The sequence below is a fragment of the Panthera leo genome, chromosome D1, assembly GCF_018350215.1.
Source record: "Panthera leo isolate Ple1 chromosome D1, P.leo_Ple1_pat1.1, whole genome shotgun sequence".
Classification (NCBI taxonomy): domain Eukaryota; kingdom Metazoa; phylum Chordata; class Mammalia; order Carnivora; family Felidae; genus Panthera; species Panthera leo.
Genome location: NC_056688.1, coordinates 114,694,432 through 114,721,714, shown reverse-complemented (window position 1 = coordinate 114,721,714; position 27,283 = coordinate 114,694,432). Strand labels below are relative to the sequence as shown.

Genomic DNA, 27,283 nt, shown 5'->3' with positions numbered 1-27,283 from the left:
CTTCTGGCTTCTCGTCCACCCCACGACCCCCAGCTTGGAGCTCTAAGCCCAAGGGTGTAAGGGAGACCGGAGCCGTGGGGCGGCCGCACGCTCACACACGGCGTCTGGCCGGTTGGTCTGGGCGGGCAGGGCTCTGGCTCCGGGCCCTGGACTGTCATGGTTCCCAAGGGGTTCTGCTGCTTGGAGCCCACGAAGGTTAATTACTGGGGAGGAGGCGTGAGCAGCCCTTCTGGCTGGGGGGCCGGGGGGCAGAGTCTTTGGCTACCGGCAATCCCAGCATTTCTCCTGATGTTTCATACTGGGAGCCAGGTTACCCTGTGGGTGGAAACTGACCACACGGCCCATGGGTGCCAGAGGGCTCCCAGGGGTCCTTCTGTTGCCCCCGTGGGGTCCAGGGCCTCTGGGGACAGGAAGAGCTTTTCTGAGCCCAGCTTTCTACAGCGACGCCTACACCCTTGCCGTGTGCAGCTTGGTAAGCGGACTGAGCCAGCACGGGCGGTGAGAGGCCAAGGCCCCTCTGTGCAGCCCTGGGCTGACACTAGGTCCTACCAGGGGCCTGGGGTCCACACGTGAGAGGGCCTCCTGGTCCTGCCCCAACCTGGCCAACGACAGGCAGCAGTGAGGGCTGGGTGGGAGGGGCCTGGGTTCTCAGGCACCGCCCCCCCCCCCCCCCCCCCCGGCTACCCCTCCCCACATCGCTCACGAGGCCTGGGGCCCGGGCCCCCTCTACCACCGCTCGAGGACCACAGCAGAAACTGAACAGAAAAGAGGAGTCTGTATTTTGCTTATCAACTGGTCACTCCACTGCTCAGGAAAGCACACGTCCGCTTGGAGCCAGGCCTAGAGCAGGTCGTAGAAGTAATCCAGGCCCTGGCCCAGCTCCCACATGGACACTCCGACGCCCAGCTCCCTGGCCAGCTCCAGCCGCACCTGCACAGACTGCAGGCCCCGGGAAGCGTCAGCCCCACCTCTCACCCCCTGGCAGCCGCCCACCCCGGCCGCCAGGGAGTAGCAGGTCAGGCCCCGAGCTGACCTCCGCTGCTCACCGAGGGTAAGGGTCACTGTGGGGGGAGGGGTGTGGTACCTGCGCCCCCACCCCCAGCACAAAGGCGGGCCCGTGAGTACCTTCAGAGTCGGGTAGAAGACGATGTGCCTCCCTCCGCGGCTTCTGCAAAAGGATGAGCCTTCTGCCTCTGCTCACCTCAGCTTCTCCCAACCCCACCCCACGTGGAAGTGCGGGGCCCTCCTCCCCGTCAGCAGAAGCCTCAGATCCTGCCGGAAACGCCGCCCCACGGGTCCGCTCCTTGGGCCGGATCAGCCCTCGGGGGCAAGGGTCGAGCGCAAGGCCCTGGGGCCCTTGGCCAGCCTGGGTGTGCACAGCCCTCACCTAGGGCCTCCTCCGGACACTCACTTCTTGTACTCGAAGAAGTGTTCTGCCGCCTGGCTGTCCCACACGATCCGGGGCCTGTGGTCCTTCAGCATCTGGATGTACCTGCAGGGAACCGGGCAGAGGTGTGGGAGTCCTCGAGGCAGCCTGACACCGGGAGGGTCACGGTGGCTGAGGCTGTCACAGTCGGGCGAGGACCACACGTGTGCCCCGGACACACGTACAGGAACACAGGATGGGGCACGGGACACTGCCCCCCGTGAATGTGCACTAGGGGTGGGGGACGGTCAGAGACGCGACAGACGGCTCCGACCTCAGGAGCCTGTGAGCTCACTGCTCTGGGCTGTGCAGGTGGGAGAGAGACTGCACCAAGGGGCTGGGTGTCCTGACCAGGCCTCTTGCTGTGACATCTGCACCATGAGTGTCCAAGTGGACAGAGTGAGGGCACCTGCACTCAGGGTGTGGCCTCTGTAAGGTACACGGAGCAGACCAGGCACGCGACTGCCCTGAGCGCCACAGGAGGTGTGCGGGGCATTCAGGTCAAACCACAGGCTTCTGAGGAAGAGCGGGGCCTGGGGACAGTCCCCGGAGGTCCCCAGCCCAGCTCTCTGGGGCCAGCAGGCAGGGGCGGTGGTTTCCGTGCCCTTCTGGAGGCCAGGCTGCCCCAGCGTTGCCTTCCTTGCCGTGGACAGGGCTGCCTCACACCCACAGCAGTCCTTTCTGACCACCAGGAGCCAGGGGCTTGAGACTGCGTCCCCCGGCCGCCTAGACGCATGCAGAGGACAGGTGACTTCCCAAGGTGCCGTGGGGCCAGGAGGGCCGGGCCTCCCAGTAGCGGGTTCATGAGTGCCCCCTGGCAGACAAGTGCCGGACAGGAGGGGACGGGTACCTGCTGGCAAGGGGGGCGCCCTGCAAATCCAACCACCCAACATTAGCAGATTACCCTTAATTAAAACAAGGTTCTCGGTTCGCTCACATTATTTGCAATTTTTGGTCTGAGGTCTCTGTGAGAATCCAGGACGTGCAGGGCAGAGCATGCAGGGCCAGACGGGAGGGTGTGTGTGTGGGGGGGTAAAGGACAGGGCATTTGACCCAGGCTGCCCCTGAGTCCCCAGGGTCCCAAGCCAGGGTAGTGGGCAGATGCTGCAGGATGGGCCCTGGCTGGGGGGTGGAGGGCACGGAGGCTGGGGTCGCTCCCCTCTAGGTGACATGATTGGGGGCACACAGGACCCCGTGCTCACCTTAGTGCAGCCCCAGGGACACAGAGAGGCCAGTGGGGAGCAAACCCTGGGGAGGGCACGGTTGGGCACAGACCAGAGCTGGGAGGGGAGGGTCTGAGAGGGAGAGGAGGCAAACGAGGAGGTGGGAGCCAGAGAGAGAAGCAAGAGGGGAAATACTTCAAAAGTGAGGGCGGCAGCATTTCCCCAAACTGACCCAAGTGAGCCCTCAGCCGCACACCGCACAGCTCTGGTTGCAAGAACCGCCCAGACCAGGCGAGCCCGCAGACAGAACGCAGACTGGGGTCGCTGGGGTGGGGGTGGGGGGTACTGCCAAGAGGGCCCAAGGGTGCTTTTTGGGGGAGGAAAGTGTGGAATGTGAGGTGCTGGCTGCACAATTTTGAGACAAACGCCCTGGCACCCCACCCTCTGAAACGGCGAGTTTATGGAGTGTGGAAACCACCCCCCCCCCAAAAAAAAAGGTACCAGACCTAGCCTAAGGGTTCCAGGAACGTCAGGGAGAGAACATTCCTCACCAGGATGAGGACATTCCTGGGCCTTATGGGGGAGCGGGGGGGGTGGGGGACAGGGACACCCATGGAGACCAACCAGCAGTGGCTCAGAGAAAGGGTCCGACGGAAATGGCAATGAGGGTGCACGTGTGCGGGACCACCACAGAGGGAGGGGGGTGCCTCCCACCCCAAAGGAAACTGGCATGTGGCTTCTCACCTTCACTGGTGGGACCTGAGGTCTCCCTGCACTCAATGCAGGAGCCCTGCCCCACGAGACCAGAGGCACAGGACAGGCTGGACCGAGTCTAAGCCACCCACTCGTGCCGGACCTGCCCACACCCCAGCCTCAGGAGGGGTCCCTGCCAGCCCAGACCCGACCTCCCATTGGCAAGGGGGCCTGATAAACACGCAGAGGGGGACCCATGTGCCCAGTGGCCTCTCCTTGTTACTGTTCCCACTGCCCACTGCCACCAGAGTCCCCCGAGCTGCCCCCGCCCCCACTGCCCCAGCAGCTGTCACTGGGGCTGGGCCCTTGCTGCGTCTTCTCGGGCTAGATGTGGACAGGGTAGGGTCTCCCTGACGCAGGCCCGTGCCATGAGCCGCTCCTCTGTGGGTGACACGAGGACCCTCACCTGCAGGGCCCACCCACAGGCAGCAGGGCTCCTCCCCAGCTGCCTTTCACGGGCTAGGCCTGGAGGAAAACCTCCAAAGTGAGACAGGCCCACAGCAGAAGACCCCTGGGGAGCCGAGCAGGGACAAAGGCAACTCTAAAGCCAAGCAGGGCACACAAGGAGGCCAGGGCTGAGACACAAGACCAGGGTGCCTGGAGGCAGGACCTAGCAGAAGGAAAGGAAGACACAGACCAAGGCGCGAAGACAGAGAGAAGGCACAGAGCCACAGGAAGGCGGCCGTGAGAAGCCACCCAGGGAGGCCGCCGAAGGGAGACCGGGCACAGGACAGCGACACCCACGGAGCAGGCATCCCCATGAGGTTCCCCGACAGCTCCCTGCCCACGGGGCCTCACACAGACCTGCTGTCCTCAACTGGGGGGAGCTGGGTGCCCAGCACCGTCGTCTGGGGCTGGCAGGTCACAGGGACTGGCCTCGCTGGGAAGCTTCCTTCCCCGAGCCCCTGGCACCCCGGCTCTCAAGGAGACTTCCAAGCATGCCCGCCCTTTCCGGACCCAGCTGGCTGTGCTCCAGCTGGGGATCCCCAGGCAGGGGCAGGAGATGGCCCAGCAGGGTGGGGATTGCTGGCCCCGAAGGTACATAACAGGGGCCCATGTGGATTGGTGCCGGGTATCTTGTGGGGCCAGGCTGGGCCTGCAAGGAAGCAGGACAGCCTCTCAGGAGAGGGGCTTTGCAGGCACGGGGACCCGCAGACCAGCACCTAAACTCGTGCTACCTCCTGGGGCGTTTCACAGCTGCCCAAACTCCCTGAAGTTAGGGAGTGAGCAGGCCATACGGAGGAGCCTGGACACGGTCAGGAAAAGGCCCACGTGTGGCCCAGGGATGGCCAACAGAGACCAGTGAGTCGGGAGGGAGGGAAACTCAGGATGTGAAGCAACAGCCACTGCGGACTGGGGCCCCCTGAGGTCCCTTTGGCGGGCACAGAACGCTAGCCTGGCTGGCAGAGGCCGGGAGACCACACGCCGGGCCTGAGGGGCTGGCCTCCTGCCCCACCACGGGGTCCTGGCTCTGTCTGAGGCCGAGCAGATGGTGAGGCGGCCGATCCCCCACTGCCCTGGAAGAGGCGGAGGACACCTGCCACAAAGGGCCAGGTCTCCGTGCCGGAGTGGCCAAGACAGGGAGGGCACATAATCCTGGAGCAGGCTGCAAGGGCTTCCGTCAGCGCCAGAGCTGGAGAGAGCCTGAGTGACCGTGGGGCTCACCGGCGGCCTACACCTGGCCCGATGTCACCTGCACGGGGAGCAGGGCCTGCCACAGCAGGTTCTGCAGGGGAGGGAGGGGGGGACTGGCCAGGGTGGCATCCTGGTGAACTGCATTTCTGGGGTGTTGCTCCTGAGCCCTCCCCTCCCCCCGCAAACAAAGGCATCAGTGTAGAGCCAGCTGAGCTCTTCCGTCTGGCTCGCTGGATCAGAGAGACGCGGCCCTGAGAGGGGCATGTGTGTCAGGCCTTCCTTCCCTGAAGGCCAGGAGGACTGCCCGGAAGAATCAGGCTGTGGCCAAAGGACCCCCACGGGGGCCCTCTGCCGGGTGTGGGGAGAAGGCTCACACCACATTGGGGCCAGCGTCCATCGCCCCATCTGGGTGTGTCCTCCGTTTGCACCAGGAGCTGCTGTCATTCTACGACATCCTTCCTGGACTGCAGCTCTCACCCTGGGACTGGCCTGTAGGGGAGGTGACCCCTCTCCAGGCTCGGCTCCCCTCTCCTGGAGGGGGTGCCCCTCCTGATCCCCCTCAGCCCTGCAAGTCCTCCACGGGGCCAGCTCCCTGTGACGTGAACCCCAGGGAAGGTGCTGCACCGGGAATCGTGCTCCGCTTGAGACCCCGCTTTGGCAAAGGTCTCCCATCGCTGAGTCTGGCCGCGTCGGGGGGCCTGTGGGGAGTGGCCTCGTGAGGGCCGCGTGCCTGCCCCTCCCCCACCTTGTCTGGGGCCGAGGCTCCCTCCTTAGAACAGCAGCTCTCTCTGCCCTGGGGAGCCTGTGCCCTGAGACCCTTTGACCCGCAGCCTGAGGTGGCCCGGGGGATAAGGAGAGTCCCAGGAGCCACCATCGGGATGGCAGAGTCTCTTGCCGGGTCTCAGGGCACCAAGCCTGGCCCCATTCCACAGCTCGGCAGGAAGGGGCCTGGGGTGGAGAAGAACACAGCCGGGTCCGTGCAGGGGACCCTGGGGCAGCCCTCCACTACGGCCCTCCCCGGAAGCAGACTCGACCCCTCCTCTGCTCCAAGTCCCCAGGCGAGGCAGCGCCTGGTGCCCGGAGGCTGTGGCACTGACCCTCTCTGCTTGCCACAGGCCTCTCACTTCCGTGAGGCCCCTTAGCCCCTCTCTGTGGGGCAAACCCACCAGGTAGGGCCTGTGAGGTGTGTAAGCCGTGGCCCTGCTGAGCGGGAGCTGGGGGCTGGAGCTGCCGTCTGCTCGCGGGATCCTGGGAGGCGAGGCAGGGGAGGGGGGTGAGCACTCACACCCCTGGGCCGCGTATGCGGGGTTAACAAGCCTGACACTCCACCTGCCATTGTGCTGCAGGGCCAAAGTTTAGTGAGTAAACAGTGACTCTCCACCCTTCAGGTGGGGACAGAGATGAACAGTGTCCCCCAGATTCCTATGTTGGGGTCCTGACCCCCAGCATCCCAGAATATGACTGTACATGAAGATGGAGACTTTACGTAGGTGACTGAGGTAATACGGGGTCATCGGGGTGGGCCCTGATCCCAGGTGATGGGGATCTTTAGGAGAAGTGGGGATCAGGACACAGACACGAGCAGAGGTTTGACCTCGTGAGGACACTGGGAGAGGACAGCCATCCACACCCAAGGAGAGAGGCCTCTGGAGGCCCCGGCCCGGCCCACGCCTGGACCTGGGGCCCCGGCCTCCAGGACTGGGGGACGGTGACCATCTGAGGTCCAAGCCCCACGTGTGGTGTGCGCACGGCAGCACAGGTGGCTGAGCGGCACCGCAAGGCTAAGTCCCCTGCCCCCCACAGGCCTGGGCCAGCGGAGCCGGAGGCTGGAGCAGAGGCGGGTGGGGGCGTGGGGGCCCTGCATGATGCCTCCCTCAGCAGCAGGGGGTTCATCCTCCTACCCCTGGCTGACCGGTCGGCAGCTCCCTGGAATCCTGGGGCCCGGTGCTGGGAGCCCGAGCTCCGGATGGGGCTCTGCCCACTGCCTCCTTGGGCCAGGCACCGGGTCAAGGCTGTGGGGAAGAGCGGAGACACCAGCAATGCTTCTGGAATTTTCTCAGCAATCCCATGTCAGAGAAGTGCATTAGGGGACCCGGCCAGAAGGACAGATAGACAGGAAACAGGGAGCTCTCAGGGAGGGGTGGCCGGGTGCCGAGAAGCCCACTCTGCTGCTGGGAGATGGGGCAACGCCCCAGCGATTGGCCAGGCACCACAGCAGCCCTCCTGGAGCCGGGGAGCTGCTCCTCGGCCTTCTCTCCCCAGCTCCTGCCATTCACGCCCCATCCACGCCGTGTCCACGCCACTTCCCAAGGCCCTTCTCGGCAGAGAGGGGCAGATCCAGGTTTAGGGACACAGAATGTGGCCAATGCCAGGGGCCAGGACAGGGGTGGGCAGCACAGACCCCAGCACCAGCTGTGTACCCAGAGGACACGGTCCCGGCAGGGTGACCACTTCCGAGCATGGCCGATCTCGGGGTTCGTGGAAGGGCAGTGGAGGGTCAGCGGAGGTGAGGGGTGGCTTTGGGCCCTCATGGGCACTGTTCCTTGTCCTGGAGGCCCAGCCCACAGAGCAGGAGGGGCCTAGAGGAAACAGAAGCCCCCCAGCCCGCTGGGCAAGTGACTGGGAGCAGCCCCTTCAAGCCCACGAGTGCAGTCAAGGGCCAACCAGGCAGCCCCCGTCCCTCCACCGAGGCACAGCGACAGGAGCAGCCACGGACGGCAGCCCACCCCCTGCCCCCCGCACCACCTGGGCTGACATGCCGTGTGCCTGACGGTGGCAGCCCAACTGGTGACCCACAGAGACCCCCCCTGCAAGCACAGCAGGCTGCAACGGGCGTGCACCCAGGTCACAGCGTCTGGACCCGCTCTCCGTGGCCGGCTCACACGGTTCCCAGGCACCCGAACAAAGATTGAGAAGATTCAGCGCCAAGGCGCCCAGCGCCCAACAAGGCAAAATTCACAATGTCTGGCGTCCCACCTAGGGGCCCCAGTCTGCAGAGCTGGGGCCAGTCGGGAGCCTGGGAAGGAGAGCCACCAGCTGAGCAGACCCAGGACGGGCCCGCCTCGGAGTGCGACTGTCACAGCCCGGCCCACACGTGCGAAGTGCAGGACACGCGCAAGAGAAAACCCAGTGCGAACTTCTGGATGTGACGGGGAAGCACAGGCTGCATCGCCACGGAAGGCGCGACAGAGACACCAGTCAGCGCCCCTGACAAGGCCGACAAACATCCCACAAAAAGGAAAACAAAACGAGCATCGGGGGCAGGAGACAAATCAAGTGACCTCACACATGCTTGAGGGCCCGAAAAAGAAGACAAAGGGACAGAAAAAAAACGTTTGAAGAAACCAGCCAAAGATTTTCCAAATTTCACGAAAAGTACAAATACACAGGTCCCAAAAGCTCAATGAAAACCAAGTACAAAACACATAAAACCCCAGGAAGGCGCGTGCTAATCAAATCCCACCGGGCGTCGGGGGGGGGGGGGGGTGGTCTCACTGGACAGGACAGCCTAGAACCACACCCCTAGCATCAGTATCTTCCAGAAAACCAACGCAAAACAAAGCTGAAAAGAATTCGATACCAGCCAGGGCACCTGGGTGGCAGTCAGTTAAGCATCTGACTCTTAATTTCGGCTCAGGTTATGGGTTGGAGCCCTCCGTCGGGCTCTGTGCTGACACCGCGGGGCCTGCTTGGGACTCTTTCTCTACCCCTCCCCTGCTCACGCCCTCTCTTTCTCTCAAAATAAATGCAGTTAAAAAGAAAAACAAAAAACACCATGAAGAAAAACAACTTTGGTACCAACGGACTCGAAAGGCAAGAGACCTCGGGGGCTGTCGGGCAGAAGACGACGCCAAGTGCATGAGCGAGCGCCTCTCAGGCCAGGCCCACGTGCCCCTCGCTGTCGGGAGGTGGTCTGCGTGCCCACGGACGGGGGGTGATCTCAAGGCGGGGGTCCCAGCTGCGGTGCTGGGATGGGGCCCCCAAACCAACAGGCTCAGAGGCTCCGCCTACAGGCACCAGGCGTGTGGGGTCAGACTGCCCCAGGCCTTCTCCCTTGCTCTAAGCCACCACCTCCAGGAGACACACAGACCCACTGGAATGAGGGCCAGGGGCGCAGGACAGCACCGGAGGTCACCCACGTAGTGGGGAGCCCTGGGCTCACCTGGCTCCGACGACAGGCTCACGGGCATCCCTGGAGGCTGCATAGTCCATGCCGTAGAGGTTGAGCCCCAGGAGGATCTTGCTCCGCCACTTGGACTTGGGGTCCAGGACCTGGACGCAGGCTCGAACCCAAGACAATGGTGCGTTGGGACCGGGCCTGCAGGGGTGAGAGGGGAGTGGGATTCAGCAGCAGGCAGAGGTATCAGGCAGGGGCAGGATGGGAAGGAGGGTAGCAGACAGCAGGCCTCCCACGGTGGCCTCCAGCTGGACCCGTGCCGGCATTTGCTACGCCCGGGGTCTCCACAGGGGACAGAAACGGCAGTGGGCAGCACCGTGACATGTCTGCACCCGAGGCTCCCTTCGAGGCAGTGACCCCCGCCCACGGGAGCAACTTCTTGGCGATAAGGCGGGTCCAGTGCCCGCGGCCACTGTGCTGGCACAGAGGGACAACCCAGGATGGTGGTCCCATGAGGGCTGCCCACTGCCCACTCGCACAGGCCCCCAAAACATGAAGGCTGCCCAATGCAGGGGCAATTGTGGGCTTCGGGTCCTCTGTGACCCTGGAGCCAAGAGCTGACGGCGGCACGGCCCCAAGCACGCTGGCAGGAAGCCAGGCCTTGTCCCTCTGAGTGTCCAGCGTCCAGGCCCCAGAGGTGGCAAGCACCTCTGCGCCAAGCCATGGAGCTCACGGGGTCCCTTGGTGCCCACACTCACTGCTGCGCTGTGGGGTAGTCATAGGTCATAAGGCTGAAGCCATCCAGCACGGGGGCCAGCTGCTCGAACTCCTTGTGAGTGAACATGCCCAGCTGGTCAGTCCTGCAGAGAGAAACATGGCTGCCACTGCCCACCTCTCACAGCCCAGCTGACACCTGAGTCCAACTGAGGACAGAGCCAGCTGCCTTGGGCGGGGGGGGTGGGGAGAGAAGGGAGAGCTCCCAGACCATGATGCTTCCACCCTATACCCTGGGAGGGGGGCAGTCACTTTCCCTGCAAGGTAACTTGTCACTCAGTTATAGGACAGCGCCCACAGCGGTCAGGGCCACATTCCCAGAGCAGGGGTGGGCCGGGAAGGTCAGCAGGTCGAGCCCCATGTCGAAGGTCAAGCAAAGGCTCATTTCTCTCTCTGTCCCTGCCCTCCCTGCCACGCATCCAAGGGCGCCACGAGATCAGCCCAGCTCCGGGACAGCCCCATTCCCACCGGTGGGCGTGGGTGCCCCAGGTAAGCCGAGAGCCCAGGTGGTCCATCGTCTAGCCCACGGCTGTGCCCGCAGCAATGCTGGAGACTGCAGCATCCCCAGGAGGGCTCTCCACCTGAGACAGGACCCCCCTTCTCAGCCTGCACCCCCAAAACCCTGGTCAAGCGTGTCTGCAGGGACCTCAGTGATGGTCATCCCTTCCACAGGACCCTGTCTCAAGGCCGCCCCACTCCAGCCCAGAGCAAAGCTTCTCCAGCTGCCTTTGGGGGGAGCAGCTAGGACGCCGGGCCCAGGCCCCCCAGAGACACGGGGCACCTGCAGGACCTGAAGAGAAGCAGAGCCAGCGGACGATGGCCTCACAGTCCCGACTCTGATGAGCACCAGACACAAAGGGGCACCCTGGGATGCACCTGGAGGCAAATACTTTGCTGGGCAACAACAGCCATGCTCCCCAACGGCCACACTTGGGACAGGCCCCCGAAGTGGACCAGAAGATGCCAGGCCCCAGCAAAAAGAAGACAGGCCACGGGCAGCCATGTGAATATATCGTGTACCCTTCGGGCCTTGGCCTGGAGCACCACAAGAACAGTGGGCGCATCAGCTTTAGGAAAACGCTTCCCATTTCAAAGGCTCACCTGTCTCGAGGTAGGACATTCACTTAAGGACCCATGGACACCTAGGTCCTGCCATTTCTGGATTCAGTGGTTCAGGAGGGAAAGCAGGGCTGTGGGCTGCTGTAGCATGGTTCAGCAGGGGGTGCACCCCTTAGGCCCGTGTCACAGTTGCTGCAGTACCCAAGGGGCTTCTGGGGGGCCTGGCACCTTCCCTGCTCCACTGGGAGAGGGGACCCACCCAGGTGTGCAGGGAAGGCCAGCTTGCGGCAGGACCCAGGCGGGCATGAGGCCCAGAGAAATGAGCTGGGAGAAGGCCCTACCAAACCCGCTTTCGTGCCCGCCACTGCTTGGAGCAGACACTCCTGACAGCCACGGGGGACAGGGAGCTATGGGTTTTCAATACTCCGCCCCGAGAAGTGCACAGTTTAGGGAGGACTGCTGAGGTCTAGGGCAGACAGGACTCCTTGAGCCTCTCCTCCTTTGCTAATTCCAGTGGCCGCCCTGTTAGGGGTGGTTTCTAGAAGCTTCATGGAGTCCATCCCACAGTCTGCCCTCCCCTGTGCCCACCATACCCTTCCTGGGTTATCTAGCTCTTCTGGGCTGGTCCTCCATATGGTCGCCTGCCACAAGCTGGACTCCCACACCCTCCTGGGATGGCCCTGGTCTGCAGACGCTTGTTCCCAAATCACTCTCTTCCCAGCGCGGGCATTCCTCCTTTCTGGAAGGCTGGGCAGCCACACAGGCCCCTTCAGGCTGAGACCCCACAGGTGCCAGCAACGAGGCAGGAGGGCACTGCAGATGAGGGGTGGGCCCAGCAAACCTCGTGCGGCCCTGGCCTCCCTCTCCGGGCTGCCAGATGGCAGACATGCAGTGCGCCTCTAGACAGTTTCTCCTGGACACTGGCATCGCTGGTCCGGATGGGGGGTGGCCCACTGTCCCACCTGGGGGTCTATCTTCTGCTCAAGCTTCTTCCTGGCAGCTCCCTTCTGTGTGCCTCTAGGGCCTGGTCCCTCCCGCAGGACTCCCAACCCTCTGTCCCTCATTCCCTCCCGCTTCACCCCCATGTGGTGGACACCTCCCTCCTTCATCACCCTGACTGGCTGCCATGTCGGGGGCTGAGCCCCATTGCTGCAGTCACCCCCACCTCTCATGGGGCCAACTGGTCTCTTCTCCAGAAAGGGTCCTGCCCTATCTCCCCAGTTCTCAAACCCCCCACGGCCCTGCGCAAGTAGCTTGACCCTCCACCTCCCTCCCCTGCTGGTATCTTCCCCCAGACACCACAAATCAGCCACCTACCAGCGGTCAACCTCAAGTCCTCCCCCTGACCAGCCCTCCCCAGGCTGACCCTCCCTGGGGTCGGTGCAGGCTCTGTGAATGGCCACTGGCTCCTGCCACCAGCCACGCTGCCCAGCCCCTGAACACCAGCCACAGAGCTGCCCCCATAGTAGCCCTGATGGGGCACCTAACTGGTGACGTGTGGAAGGCGGGGTCACCGTCCACATTCTTGCTGTTGGAGCACGCACGCCTGCCCCCCCACGGGCCCGGTCACCCAGCCCCTGCCTGCCTCTCGCCTACTCAGCCCTGTGGCTCCTCCTCCTCCACCCGGAGCTGGTGTCTCCACCTGCACGTGAGGCTGACGAAAAGTTCCAGAGTACCAGGTCTGCTGGAGGCAAGGCTGTGACCTTGAGGGCAGGGCTCAAGGTCAACGTGGCTACCTGAGCCAACAGTCCCAGACATGGCCCACAGCAGGAGAAAGGCACCGCAGACTCCCTCCGGGAGCTGCTGTTCTGTGGGCTGCAGCCAGTCCTCTGCCGAGAATGCCAAGAGGCACTGGGCTTGTCCGTTAGGGCGGCCATCTGCGAGCGTGTGGGGTAAACGCCAACAAGACGGATGAGCTCCTGTGGGGCACCGCCAGCCGGAGCCTCGGGGGGAAAAGGCTGGGCTGGTTCACAGCTGGGACAGCACAGCCCGTGAGCCCATCAGCGCCTAGAGCCCCCCACCCTCAGTGCTGACCACACTGGCCACGGTCCCTCCCTCTGGACAGCCCTCCTCAGCCGCCACTGTCCTCTCACGGTGGCTGCAGGATGAGGGGCCGGTCACGTACTTTCTGCCTAGGTGCCAGGAGCCCAGGTAAGGTAAGAGTAAGATGCCTGGGCACAGAGGGCACCAGCGGGAAAGCCAGGCCCAGGGGTGGCCCCTCAGGGTACTCCAGCCCCTTTACCTTCCCACAGTCCAGCACACCCTCTGGGACCCTGCCCCACACATGCGCCAGACACTGCCAGGCTCTGGGGAGGGGTGGGGGGGTAGGGGCGCTGCAGGACTGGGTAGCACCTGCTCTTAGCCTAAGATGCCCCCAGCCTCTAGGAGCTTACCTTCGCCGACAGCACCTCCTGCACCCATCCCACAGATGGCTCCTGAGCCCAGAGGACAACAGGGTCTCCATCCGGCCAAGTACCTCCCACCCCCAAACCACCCACAGAAACTGGGAGACCCAGGAAATGGGCACCAAGCACCTACAGCCATGCCCACAGGCTCTAGAGTCTGCCACTCGGTCTTCCCAGGGCACGAGCTCCTCTTCCAGCCCCAGGTCCAGCTCCAACCTCAGAGTCCCAAGAGCCCATCCCGGGGCCGCCCCATGACACACGTGCACCCCCCACATATTCACAAACATGCACACACACTCTGCGTGTGGGAGGAAGGACAGACAGGTGGGGCTCTGGCTGGGCTCCCTCCTGGGCTGAGCACTACCCTCCCTGCTCCGTGAGGGAGATGCCGGCCTGTGGGACCCTCCCCACCCACAGTGGGGCCTGGGGACACAGGTGTGAACCCCACTCCCACTGCAGCCCACCCTGATGGACCAAGGACCCCGAAAGTGTCGGGGGGAAATTCAGATGGCAGGCTGACGCCCAGGAAATGCAAAGGGCGCGGGGTACCACAGCCCTAAACCACGTGCCCAGGCCTCGGGTGGCATGCGCTGGCTGCCAGGGGGCATGAAGGCCAGGCAGGCCTGCCCCCAGGGAACATCTGTCTCAGTTGCTGGAGCGACCCGCAGACTCCGGACGAGCGTCAACTGGCACTTCTATGAGCCCGTCAGCCTGTGAACCACGGCGGGACGTCACAGGCCCCAGAGGCCCACCGTGCTGCTCCCGCTCAACAGCTGGGTGGGCCAGCTGCTTCCTTCCAGGGCAGCAGGTGGGAGCCCAGTGGGTACCTGTGGGCTGAAGGGCTGGGCCGGCAAAGGCCAGACAGAGGCCCCTGTTGGTCCCGCCTGGGCCTTTGTGGTCTCCTCCCCAACAAGGCCCTGCCATTTGACTCTGGGTCTGCCCTCAGTCCTCACCATAGATCTGGAGCCTCTCTGGTGCCCAGCACTGGGTAATACCCTGGGCAGACGGGCCATGGTCCCAACAACTAGGGCCTGGGCGGCTCCGCCTCCCTGTTCCCTAGGTTCCAGAAGGGTTGCCCTATTGGGCTGGGAAGGGGGAACAGTCAGGCTTTGGGAAGGTGCTGTGACCACAGCCCTGACCTCCCAAGGGCACAGCAGGTGTGGACTCGTCCTAAAGCTCTACACTGTGGCAAGACCACACCTGATGATGGGAGTATCTATAAGATGCAGCCCCTCAAATTCAGGAACTTCCAGCACCTTCCAACATTTGGGGAAAGGGTAGTGCGTGCCCAGGGGGTTGACCTGGGTCCCCGGCCACAGCGAACATGGCACTTACCCGGGAGTGACGGCCGGTGGGATGACCAGGATGGCCAGCAGCCGGGCCTGGTGCAGGGCTTCAGCCAGGTGGGTGAGCATGTGGATGAGGCCCCTGCAAAGAACCAGGAGATCGAGAACAGGAAGTCAAGGGGTTTGACCCAGACCCGCTACAGGGCAGGAGCCCCGTCATGGGCACCTTCTGCCCTGGAGGTATGGGCTCCAGAGGCCCTGTGCACTTCACACACTCGAGCACCAGGGCAGCCCAGCAGGCCCCGTGGGGGTCACCTTCCACCCGAAGCGGGCTGATCCCTGGCCTTCCCTGCCCGGGATCACCCTGAGAATGACATGGGGAACAAAGGGCTGTCTGGGCAGCACCCCATCACATCTCCCAGACACACCGTCTGGCCAGGGGGTGACCTGCTGGTGGCTGGGTCAGCCCAGGCCTTCAAACACTCAGGACCAGAACAGTGAGGGAAGCGCCACCAACCAGGTCTTGTGCTGAGGGGGGAGCCCAGCCCCCTCACGTGGCCACCCTCAGCCTGGAAGACACAGCCGTCTGTCCCAGGCAGGGATGCGCCTCCAGTCCTGGGACACACAGGAGGAGCACCTGTGGGTAGGTGTCATGTGGCACTCTCCACTTGTGCCTGGACGTGTCTCAGCAGGGAGTGGGCCACCAGATGGGGGACAGGGAGGGAGGCAGTGCCATGGGCTCCTCTGGCCCCTGGAGTCACAGCAGGGATGCCCAGTGGAACGGAGACGAGCACAGCTCCAACCATCACCTGGAAGCGTCTGTCAGGCACCCCAGTCCCCCTCATGCCACCGACAGGTTCTGGGGTGGCCCCATGCTCTGGGCGTTCACTCTGGCCTGGCCCTGCCAACACTGTGAGAGCACAGCGAGCCCTCCCCCCAGAGGGTCCGGGGCACTCGCACTTTCACCGGCCCCCCGTGTGGCCAGGGCATGGCGCCCAGTGCCCGCCTCCAGGCCCCACCAGCATGGCCCCGGTGGTCTTGACGGGAACGGGTGGTCACTGACCGCCAGACCGGGCTCAGTGGGAGTGATCCCTGCTACCATGGTGACTCTCCCAGAAGGAGGCAACTTGGGCTGTGGTCAGGCTCATCCCCGGGGAGCACATGCTTCCATCAGCTCTGCCAACAGCTGTCACATTGAAGCACAATCACTGTCACTTGCTCTCCTGGCTTTCTGGATGGCCCCGGGGCTGCGTCTTTGTGGGACGGAAAGGGTGGTCTCGTGCCTCTGGGGCAGCACCCACCAACTGGGAACCTACGGTCACCCCTGTGCCGGGGAACAGGCCTGCCACACCCTGGGTATGAATGGAGGGGACCTGGCCACTCACGAGGTCTGGGCATCATCCCTGCCTGCTCTACTGGCTCAGGTCACTTGCTCCTCCCCACAGGACTTCTGTGGGACACGGGTGTCACGGAGCTGCTCTGCCACTGTCCCCATCATACACAGGCCATGTGCCCCAGAGCATCTGCCACAACGGCCTTTCCAGGCTGACCTTTGCAGAAGGAAACAGTGCCCTTGGACGCCTAGTCAGAAGCCCCAATGAGGGTGACAGGTGGGGACAGCCTCGTGAAATGTTCCCATCATGCCTCGCCACAGCCAGGCCCATTCCATCCTGGGAGACGGCTCCCAGGTAGCAACGTGCCCACAGCCATCTGCCAGACTGGCTCCTCTCTGCCCTACTCCACCTGGCCCCCTGCCTGCCCCTGCCAACCGCCCCCTCATCACATGCCTGCTACATCCTGGCTGTGGCTCAGGTAAACCCCCGCCCCGTGCTGCGAGCCCAGGCAGAATGCAGCTGTCTGGTGAGAAGCTGAATCAGAAGGTGATGGAAGGTCACCTTGGTAGGGCCTCTGCCCTGCAAAGATCACAACAGATCCTTGGGAGGAGAGGTGTGTGTTGTGGGGGGGGGGGGCATCTGCCAACAGCCAGAGCCCCTGATACGCTGGCCCTGTGCCAGCTCCTGATAAACACAGCAAGGCACTCGACTCAGCTCTTGTCGTCTCCATGCATCGTCCTGCACAAACTGGGCCTCAGGGCCCTCCCAGGGCTAGGGGCTTGCACCCAAGTGGGGTGGGAGTCACAGCTGCCCGGACAGGCCCGCCGCTGCAAAGCTGGGCAGGGAGCCCCAGACACAGGCCAGAGCCAACAACACGCCCTCCCCCTGCACGTGGAGACCAGAGACCGGCTTGGGGACACCATCTCTAGTGGGCAGAGAAGGGACTGCGGCCGCAGGACAGGAGGGGGGACGCCTTGCGGGGAGCCCTAGCCCAGTGCTCGCTGCTGGGGAAGCAAGGGCGGGGGGGCTCAGGCTTTGAGCTGGGACTCCTTCAGGCGGGGAAGTGGGGGGAGGCCGCTTTCGGAACTGCCGGTGGCCGGATGCCAGCCTCTGCCGCCCCCAGCACCACGTAGGCCTCCCCACCGCTCTGCCCCCACATCCCCGACAGAGGCAGGCAGTGGCTGCCGCAGGAGACACTGCACCACTCCCGGGTCACTCGGGTGCCCCTGTGAGGCGCGCAGGCAGTGTCTGTGGGCCTGGGCGGCCGGCTTTCCTCCCAGATGACTCCGCCGCCCGGCCGACCGCTTCTCCTTGTCCCCAGGAAGGCTTTGCGGTGCTCAGCAGAGGCGTGTGGGCTGGTGTCCAAGCCTGACACTGGTGTCACCGCCCAGGCCCCCATCTTCCCATAGGGTACTCTTGGGTGACGTCGATCACGTGGCCTTTACCACCCACACAGGCGTCCAGGCCCTCAGAGCAGCACGGTCAGAGCCAGATGCTGGCCCCTGGCTGTTCTTGAGGTGCTGTCCCCGTCCCCCTACGATGGCCCTCCCTCAGTCCTCCCTCCAGGACACTCGGGGGCCAGGAGAGCACAGAGCCCACTCACGTGTGCTTTTGGCTCAGCAGCTGGCTCCAGACCTCCACCACGAAGCCGTCAAAGTGCTGGCTCTGAAAAGGCACAGGGCAGGTGAATGCGGGTCCGATGACGCTGGTGGGGACGGGTGGGAAGGCAACGCGGAGGCAGCCACCAGTACGCATGCAGTGAGGTCACGGCAGGCCCAGAAGCCCCCCTTAGAAGGAGGCAATGCGGGGGTCCCCATAGGAGCCAGGAGCAGAGGGGCCAGGTGCTCACGCGTCTTGTCCCCTCACAGGCCTCCTCCCCAACCCCAACCCTGGGGACCTGAAGAACCAGCAGGGCGGGCGCCCTCCCAGGAGGGCAGCTGGCCGTCACCCGAGGGAAGCCTTCCTGGCCCAGGCGAAGACCAGGGCAGCAGGCCTCACCCCAGGGGACGTCTGTGGTCAAGGCGAAGACCAGGGCAGCCGGCCTCACCTTGGCCACCTGGACGATGGTCTTGCCCAGCTCCTCTACCTCGTCCTCGCTGTCCAAGACACTCCCAAAGTCCTCGTGAGTCCAGTCCTCGAATAGGAGTCGGGGCACTTGGGGGACAGACCCGCACACAGATGGTGACCCTTCTGTGCTTGGCCCTGCCCCCAGGGCAACCCTTGGCCATCAGAGCAGAGTGAGCACACAGCTAGGCACCCACAAGGCCTGGGGGGGGGGGGGGGGGGCGGTAGGCGGTACTGACCTCTTCCCCCTCACACCCCACGTCTCCGAGTGCCCGGACCCCCAGCTCCTTCAGCAAGTCGCTGCCTGGCTCTTGCTGTACCGTCTCCCCACCGGAACCTCCCCCACCCCTGCCACGGCTCCTCCTCCTCGGCCATCACCTGCTCCTTTGCTCCAATCCCCACACCCTGCTAGCCCCATCTGCACTCTGGGAACACCCTGGCCAGCTGCATGCTCCAGGACGGGTGGGGCTGATGTCATTCTGTCTAGTCCTGCCAGGGACACACACGGTGTGTAGCTGAAGGGCCGGGAGCCCCGCCAACGCAGGCCCACCAGACTTACCTATACGTAAGCCCTTGGCCTGTTTCCTGACTGCCCGCATCCACCCTGTGGGACGGGGAGAGGACAGTCGGTGCAGGGACACAGCCCCTTGCCCGCACGAAGACCCAGCCCACCCCCAAGGAAGAAAACGCCGGGCCCCATGCGACGGGGGTGCAGAAAGGCAGAACCAGGAGAGAATCTGCAGGTCCAGCCCCCTCCTCCTCCCACTCCTGCCCCCCCCTTCCCCCTCTCCTCCCTACGCAGAGCAGTCAGGACGGGTCAGACCCCTGGGCCACTAGGGGGGACATCGTGGCATCGGCCCCATCTGGGGAAAAGTGGCCTCCAAGGGGGCTGGGACTGTTTCTCGGAGCTGAGGGGTGCCCGAGGGCCCAGTCCCAGTGCTACCCAGTGTGTCCTTGGGCACTGCCCTCCCAGCATCGAAGAGCGGCTTCGGGGCTCAGATCTCCACAAGTAGCTAACGCACCCTCTCTCCAAACCCGAGAGGGGGACAGTTAAGGGAACTTGGGTGCATGCTCACGGAAGTGGCTGCCGTGGCTGTCGAGACAGCCCAGACTGTCCCAGACACCTCCTCCCTGGACCGGTGTACAAACTGCCGAGGGGAGCAAGGTTCTGGCTGATGCCAGACAGTTGTGACACTGACACACACACTCAGCTCCACACGCACTTCCAGACACGCAGAATCACATCCTCGTGCCCACACACACGGACGGGCACTCACACCCTTGTGGGCCCTCAGGACGAGCACAGATGGGCAGCAACGTGAGAACCTTGGTCCACGTCGTGAAGGCCTGTGACTTCGAACATCTCCCGACCGCGCCGCTTAAGCTGCAGCCACACGGGCGAGATCTGCGTGAATTTGCCCCCGAAGACCTTTGCAACATCATAGCCGTGGCTGTTCCACTGGCAGAAAATGGAGAACAGGTGAACAGGCTTGCGGCTGGGGACAGAGGGCCCTTGAGACACCTCTGCAATGGGACACCACGGAACCGCCTGTGCTGTGCAGGACAAGTCCCAGAAAACCCTCGGCATGACTCTCACTTCTTCGGGAGGCCTCTCTCCCGCTGCACCTGCACGGCGGTAGCCCAGGGAGGTGAGGACAAAGACCCCAGTGGCTGCCTTGCCCTCGGGACCTCCCCATCCACCCCAGGGCCTGGCTTACTGGAGTGACGTAGCCCAGGACGTCCCCAGCAAAGTGCCTCTCCCGGGCCTTAGATGAGCAGTAGCTACGATGCTCCAGAACCACATCCTCAGCCCTAAGGTCCGTCACCACCAGACCCCGGTCTTGGACCGGCTTCTCTGAAAACTGGGTCTGAAACAAAAGCGACAGGAGAAGGTGGTCAGGGTCTGTCGTCAGGCAGGACATGGGGCCCTGAGCAGCAGCAACGGTCTTCTCCCGAGCCAGGCACCACGTCCTGGGGTCAACATGGTGCCGCTGACCAGAGCCCACCGGACAGGCCCACCCTTGGAGGCTCACTCTCCCATCCCAGAAAAATGGCGCAAAGGCACAGTGCATCTCATGTCCGATCCGTTCGACCGCTGTGAACATCACAGAACTGTGCAAGGCAAGACGAGAGAGTGCAGGCATGGGAAAAAGCAGAGGACGGGTGAGGGCTGAAATTTGGGCCGGTGGGGGAGGTGGGCAAACCCTCAGCCCCAGCACCAGAAGCCGCTCGCTCCCTCCCAGGCCATCCGGCCAGAGCCCCTGGCAGTTCTGGCCAGCTGCCAAGAAGGCCAAGGCCCCAGCATCCTGGCTCACAGACCGCCGCATCACAGAGGCCTTGGCGCATGGCTCCTGTGGGCAGGAAGAAGGCACGGAGGGCCAGCCCCTAACCACGCTTACCTTCTCCAGCAGTGTCTTCGAGGCGGCCTTCTTGGCATCTGACTTTGACAGAGTAGTATGAACAGAGCTGCAGGCCAGAGCAAGCCAGAGTGTGCTGAGGAGAGCCCTCATGGTGGCAGTGTCACAGTGCAGTCCAATCTCGGGGCCCAGGGGGCTGCAGAGAGAGCAGACCACATGACCACCAGCAGTGGGGTGTCCCCTCTGTCAAATGGAGCATCCAACGGGGCCTGGGTCCTCGTGGCACTGGGCCAGGCACTGGCCTCAGGGCAGAGCCCTACCCTGGGGCAGCCCCAGTGGCCTACCCAGCTTCCAGCACTGCTGCGCCCCTTGTTCCTCTCAGGTGCCCCAGAAAGGGGCCTCCCTACTGCTAGTCAGCCTTCCCCATCGCCTCAGCCATCTAGGAAAATGGTGACTGCCCTCCACCAACCCAAAGAAATTGGGCTACTGGAAGGTTTAAGCGTAAAATAAGAACCACAGAAAGGACTAGAAGAAAATATGTAACTCGGGGCGGAGAAGGCTTTTCCAAGTGTATCCGCAATGATGGAGGTTAGGAAAGAAAATGCCAACAGAATTCATTATGTCAAAATGTGACACTTTCAGAGCACCTGGGTGGCTCAGTCAGTTGGGCGTCTGATTCTTGATCTCAGTTCAGGTCATGATCTCACAGTCAGTTTGTGAGTTCAAGCCCTGCATCAGGCTCTGTGCCGACAGTGTGGAGCCTGCTTGGAATTCTGTCTCTCCTTCTCTCTGCCCCTTCCTCCACTTGCACTCTCTTTTTTCAAAATAAATGGATGAATTTTAAGGAAAAAAAAAAGTGACACTTTCATTTAGGAAACAAAAAAGAAATTTAAAGCAATAAACCAGAAAAAAAAATTAGAATATACTTCACTACACATTTCTACCCATTATCTACCCGTAACAAACAAAGAGCTCTTATAAGTCAACGACACTCCAATAAAAACCCCATTATAAAAGGAAAACGAAGAGATACATTCATATGTCCTAAGGCACAAAAACCCCTAACTCTATAATACCCAGGTACCTCATACATACATCCTATCGTAAAGACACCCTGTAAAAAGGAATACCCTGGAATAGAAATACTCTAATACAGATGTCCTGTAATAAAAATCCCATAATATAGAAGTACCCCATATTATACATATCCCAAAATACAAAAATACCCTGTACTACAGAGATGCCTTATAATAGACAAGACACCCCGCAACACCCAGAGATTCCCTGCAGTAAGTACACTAAATACTCTGTAATACGCAGAGGTGCCCTGTAATACAGAGATACCCTGACAGATCCAGAGGTGCCCTGTAATATACGGAGATACTCTGTAATACCCAGAGATATTTTGTAATACCCAGTGGTGCCCTGTAATACCCAGAAATACCTTGTAATTCTCAGAGGTGCCCTGTAATACCCAGAGATGTCTTGTAATACCCAGAGGTGCCCTGTAATACAGAGATACCCTGACAGATCCAGAGGTGCCCTGTAATATATGGAGATACTCTGCAATACCCAGAGGTACTTTGTAATACCCAGAGGTGCCCTGTAATACCCAGAGATACCTTGTAATTCTCAGAGGTGCCCTGTAATACCTAGAGGTGCCCTGTAATATGCAGAGGTGTCCTGTAATACCCAGAGGTGCCTTGTAATACCGAGGTACCCTGTAATACACAGAGGTGCCCTGTAATACCCAGAGATACCTTGTAATTCTCAGAGGTGCCCTGTAATACCCAGAGGTGCCCCGTAATACAGAGATACCCTGACAGATCCAGAGGTGCCCTGTAATATACGGAGATACTCTGTAATACCCAGAGATACTTTGTAACACCCAGAGGTGCCCTGTAATACCCAGAGATACCTTGTAATTCTCAGAGATGCCCTGTAATACCCAGAGGTGCTCTGTAATGTGCAGAGGTGCCCTGTAATACCCAGAGGTGCCCTGTAGTACCTAGAGATGCCCTGCAATAGCAGAGATACCCTGTAATACAGAGGTGCCCTAAGCCTGAGAAACAGCACCTCAGCTTCACCAGCAATCAAGGGAACAGACACTCAGTGTCGGGGAGGCCTAAAGAGAATGAAGCTAATGGCGTAACCTGGGCAGCAGCAATTCCCCCAAGCTATTCCTGGGAATTCAAGTTGCAAAAATCTTTTTGGATGACAATCTGGTTGCAAATACACTTTCCAACATGTGTTTCCTGTTACAAATTACACTTTGAGGGACTTCCCCACTTATGTGAAAAATGCACGAGAAGGTTCACTGCCACTCTGTTTAAACGGTAACACACATTTCCCTACACGAGAATACCGACAGATGCTGTGAGGCTTGCAATGCACTGTTGGTGCAAATGCTACAAAATGTAAACACACACACACACACACGCACACACACACCCCACAATCCCATCTTTACTGAAAAATTCCTGTGTATGGGGTGCCTGGGTGGCTCAGCCCATTAAGCATCTGACAATTTTGGCTCAGGTCATGATCTCATGGCGCTGGGATCGAGTTCCACATCGGGCTCTGCACCTCTCTCAAAAATAAGGTTACGTACACACCATACAGAAAGTACGAAAGGGGGCGCTAGAAAGTAAGTGAGCAGGCTATTCGGACCGCTGATCATTCTGATTTTGGCGTCAGCTGCTACTTTTTGGCTTTCCTGCACTGGACTTTCAGGAGCTGTGCAGTTCATTTTTAGGTTCTGCCCCCACTCCCAGCCCCCCGCAATTCTACGTCATGGCAGTGGAGTACCAGGCGGGCCCAGACTGGCTGGGGTCTTTCCTGAGGCTTTAAGGTGTGCAGGTGTGAGGTGTGCTGGTTGACAGACAGCCCCTTCCAGACCAGCTAAGGAGCCACTTGGTGGCAGAGCCAGAGGAGACCCAGCAGGTCCTGGGGAACCAGCCCAGCATCCTGCCCAGCAGGCAGGCACGTGGCCTCTCCCTCTGACTATGGGCATCCCTGGGGTCACCAGAGCTCTAGCCAGGCAGGGCGTGCCCTGTCAGGAGCTGGCAAAGTCAGGCCCTCTGCAGCACTCACCCCTTGATCCCCTCCACCCCGTTGACCTCCTGGCCAGGAGCCTGTTTCTACCCCCCCAAAGCCCTCCTCCCTGCTTCACAGAGCAGCACAGCAGCACAACTTTGGGCTGTCACTTCCCTGGGCAGGTTTCTACACTGCGGCACCTGATACACCTACAGCATACCTGCGTGGGGCCACCTGGGGTGGCCTGGGGTGAGGAGCCCTGGAGGTCCCTCCCCACGAGGCAGGGAGGCACAGACAGCTGGCCCAAGGGCTTCGCAGGACAGAAGGGACAAAGCCGTGCAGAGGTGCAACAGGGGCAGCTCTGAAGGGGCTATGGGGAGGGAGACAAAGACCAGGTCAGACTGTCATCCTCTGCCCCCTCCCCACCCCTCCCCAGCAGCCCCTCTGCTGGGTGACTTTGTGGTATCAGAATCATCAAGGACAACAGCTCCTGCCGCCCTCCCTTCTGGTGACAACAGCTAGGACTTGGGCTCCCTCAGTCACAGCAGGGGCGGGTGGACAATACTGATCCGGTCAGGCTGAGACTACGGCCGCCAAGCTAGGAGGGGCTGGGGTTAGGAAGCCCAGCCACCATGAGGCCAGAAAGGCACCTGAACCAATGTGCTTCCAGAACACAGGCCTTGCACAAGGGGCTGCAGAGCTGGGGTGGGTTCTACGCATGCAGGGACGCCTGTACCTGCTGGCTGAGCCACAGGGAGTGGGGGGGAGGCCCCCATTTTTGACCCCAGCCCCTCCGGGTCTGCTCCATGACCTCAGGCTCCTTCTCAGCTCCAGGATAGAGGTCTGGGTCGCTGAGGATGGAAGGGGATGAGAAACCAAGCGGGAGGGTGGTCCTCAAGCAATTCACAGTGGCCCAGGGTGTGCCCCAGCGGCCTTCTCGCCCTCTGTCCATGGCCTGCCACCCCCCCACCCAGAGACCCTTCGGCCAGTGACTTGCCCGGCCCCTGACCTGAGGAAAGGGTGGAGATGGGGCCAGTCTGGGGAAGGACGACGGACCCCGCCAGCCTCTGTGCACAGTGGAGGGGGAAGTGGAAGGGGAGCCACGCTGAGCTCAAGGCCTGAACTGGCACTGCCACACCATCCTGGAGGCAACGCGAGCAGGCTGCTCACGAGCGCTGGGGACACAGCGTGAGCTACCGTGACACGCGGGGGGCTCAAGCGGCAGCAACGCCCGGCTCCCTGCTGTGCAGCGTGGGCCCGGCCACCCTACCCCACGCCTGCGCCCCCTCGCGTCGGTGTTTCTTCCACACACACCAATGATCTCTGGGAGGCGCGGGTCCCGCAGGGTGCGGTGCGTAGCGACCCCTTCATGTCTGGGTGGCCCACAGGGCCCTTGGGAGGCAGGGGTCTCAGACCTGTGCTAACAACCGACAGCCCCACTATTCCAGGGGCTCCGAGCTCTGGGAGGACTGTCAGCAGCGTGTTGACCAAAGGACGGCGAGTCACAGCAGTGACTTTCAGGTGGTTTTTGAGACCCAGGGTAAGAGTCGGCCGCGGCCCGGAGCACGTGTGCACCAGGGGGAAGCCGCTCATCAGAGCTAACCCTGCTCCGTGGCGCACGCACAATCCCTCTATTTCATTTTTAAGAAACGGAGATTTAGGGGCGCCTGGGTGGCTCAGTCAGTCACGTGTCCGACACTTGGATCTCGGCTCACGTCGTGGTCTCAGGGTTCACGAGATCGAGCCCCGCGGCGAGCTCTGCGCTGACAGCGTGGAACGTGGTTGGGATTCTCTCTCTGCCCCTCCCCCTGCTTGTGCTCGGTCTCTCTCAGAATAAACAAACATGAAAAAAAAAATTGATTTTACCATCAAGTTGCTCTCACTATTCAGTGGTGTGCAGTTTGAGAACCGCGGACTGGTGGCGCCCCGGGGGCGTGACCTACACGTGGCCGGACCACGAGCCAACTTGCTGGCTTACAGAGTGCTGCTGTTCCCCTGGGCAGGTCACGGCCACACCAGCCGTGGAGCCAACCGCATTCCTGGGCGAGGGCGAGCACGCTCTGGGGAGCGAAGGCTGCGGTGGGACGACCACAGCCCTGGTGACATCTACTGACATCTATGGACCACGTGCTCCGCGTTGGGCTCTGGGACACAGGAACTGGAGTTCATGGCGCTCAGAGATGAAGAGTACGTGGCGCGTGGCCACCGTGCCTCCCTAACTCAACAGAGCTACGGACACAGGATGCCACCCGTGGCTCGAGGTCCAGTGCTGCCACCAGCCCACCGTCGCCGGCTCTGTGGGAAGCGAGGGGCCACGAGCCACCTCCTGCGTGGAAAGTCTACAGCTTTCAAGACACCGGGCTGAGCGAAGAGGGGTCCAGCCAAGTGCGCCCCAGCCCAACCCGCACAGGGACATCTGGCCCGCGCTCCGGGGACGGGGCAGCCGCCACCCTCGGTGTCCCCCACCTCACCCACACCGAGCGTGCTGGTCACACTCGCTGCCTCCAACTCGGGCCCTTACTCTCACGCCCTCGTGCCCAAATCTCACACCTCCACTCGCTCACACACCCGCTCACACCTGCCGTCTTACTCCCGGCCCACACTCACGCCCCCCCACCCGCTCACACCTGCTCTCACCCCCCCCCACACCCACCCCTCACACTCGCACCCGCTCTCACACCCATCCACACGCTCACTCCCGCCCCTCACACCTATCCCCCCACACCCACCTCTCACACCCGCGCTCCCCCGCGCCCCCTGCCCGCACGCGCCCCCGGCGCGCCCACTTCGCGGCGCGGAACTGAGGCCGTGCGAGGAGGAGGAGCGGGCGCCGAGACGCGGGGCGCGGACGCCACCCCAGCCGGCCGCCGCGGGGCTCACCTTCATGTCCCGGAGGCCGGTGGGACCACCCTCGCGCGCGGACGGAAATCGCTCGCAGGCGCCGCCGGAAGTCCCGCCCCAGGACGCTGGCGCGTCGCCGCCGCGCACGGCACGCTGGGCCGGGGGCGGGGCCGAAGCCGGAGGCGGGGTCAAGGTAGGGGACTGGGGTACTGGCGGCTGCTGGGGCCGGGGACCCGGGACCCGGGGTCGGGGCAGGGGGCGGGGTAGGGGTAAGGGCCGGGGCCTAGGGCAGGAGTAGGGGCGGGGCCCGGGTAGCGGCCAAAGCAGGGGGTCGAGGTAGGGGATGGGGCCCGGGCCGGGGCAGGAGCCGTGGCGGGGACAGGGGTCGGGATAGGGGCCGGGGCAGTGAGGGGGCAGGGGGACGGACTGAGGCTGGCGCTTCTGGGGAGGGCGGCGTCCCGGCGATGCCGCGAGGCGGCCACGCAAGGACCGTCGGGAATCGCCTGACCCGGCGCCCCTCCTTCCCCACTGGTGGCCGTCCTCCAGCCTGTCCGTCCCCGACATCCCCCGCATGTCCCTGAGTGAGCTCGGCCCAGTCCCCTGTCTCAGGCCGCGTCCGTGGGCCGGTGGTGCCCTAGGCCTCTGGATGGCCCCTGGATATCGAAAAGCCCGCAAAGCCAACACCCAGCGCTCTCTGCCCTGCCTCCAGGATCTGTGGCACCACCTTACAGTTCTCACAAGCTGGAGCCCCCCACCCCCCCACCCCCCGCCCGGCCCCAGGGGCAAACAGAACCCCTCCGTCTCAGCCTGGGGCCGCAACGTGGCCAGCAGTTTTCATCACAAGGCATTTTACACTTGATACAAGCTGACAGACGCCCCCCCCCCCCCCCCCCATCCCTAGCTGTTCCCAGCAGTTTCCTGCAGAAAACCACACAGCCGTCCCCACCCTGGCTCTGCACCAGCCCCAGGACGCACTGCCTGGCTTGTTTCCCCATTTCTGCTGCTTAGGAGGTTTCTTCCTGAACTGAACTTT

General features: G+C 62.6%; 1 protein-coding gene across 4 annotated transcripts; it reads right to left on the bottom strand.

The window, feature by feature from the left end:
* Nucleotides 1-756: 756 nt before the first annotated feature.
* CHID1 (chitinase domain containing 1) lies at nt 757-26,366 on the bottom strand. Of its 4 annotated transcripts, XM_042905663.1 has the most exons (15): nt 26,290-26,337; nt 24,146-24,260; nt 23,630-23,779; nt 20,416-20,569; nt 19,735-19,884; nt 19,343-19,475; nt 18,576-18,620; nt 18,000-18,106; nt 17,556-17,617; nt 14,668-14,760; nt 9,853-9,954; nt 9,140-9,295; nt 1,412-1,492; nt 1,126-1,168; nt 757-939 (listed from the first exon to the last, which is right to left on the bottom strand). In XM_042905663.1, the coding sequence occupies exons 4-15, from the start codon at nt 20,524-20,526 to the stop codon at nt 841-843; spliced, it is 1,182 nt and encodes a 393-aa protein (XP_042761597.1). In that variant the 5' UTR covers nt 20,527-20,569; nt 23,630-23,779; nt 24,146-24,260; nt 26,290-26,337; the 3' UTR covers nt 757-840. The 4 variants fall into 4 exon arrangements, 3 of the variants coding, with proteins under 3 accessions (XP_042761597.1, XP_042761596.1, XP_042761598.1); XM_042905662.1 differs by lacking the exons at nt 23,630-23,779; nt 24,146-24,260 and having other exon boundaries at nt 26,290-26,366; XR_006193746.1 differs by lacking the exons at nt 23,630-23,779; nt 24,146-24,260 and having other exon boundaries at nt 902-939; nt 1,388-1,492; nt 26,290-26,366.
* Nucleotides 26,367-27,283: the final 917 nt, after the last annotated feature.

What these genes read in the sequence shown, in the direction of transcription:
- CHID1 (XM_042905662.1), bottom strand. Translation starts at nt 20,526, where the DNA reads ATGAGGGCTCTCCTCAGCACACTCTGGCTTGCTCTGGCCTGCAGCTCT. An exon ending in CGAAGACACTGCTGGAGAAG is followed by an intron (nt 19,885 to 20,415) that starts GTAAGCGTGGTT and finishes CTTTTGTTTCAG; the next exon opens with ACCCAGTTTTCAGAGAAGCC. An exon ending in GACTACCCCACAGCGCAGCA is followed by an intron (nt 9,296 to 9,852) that starts GTGAGTGTGGGC and finishes TCACCCCTGCAG; the next exon opens with GCCCGGTCCCAACGCACCAT.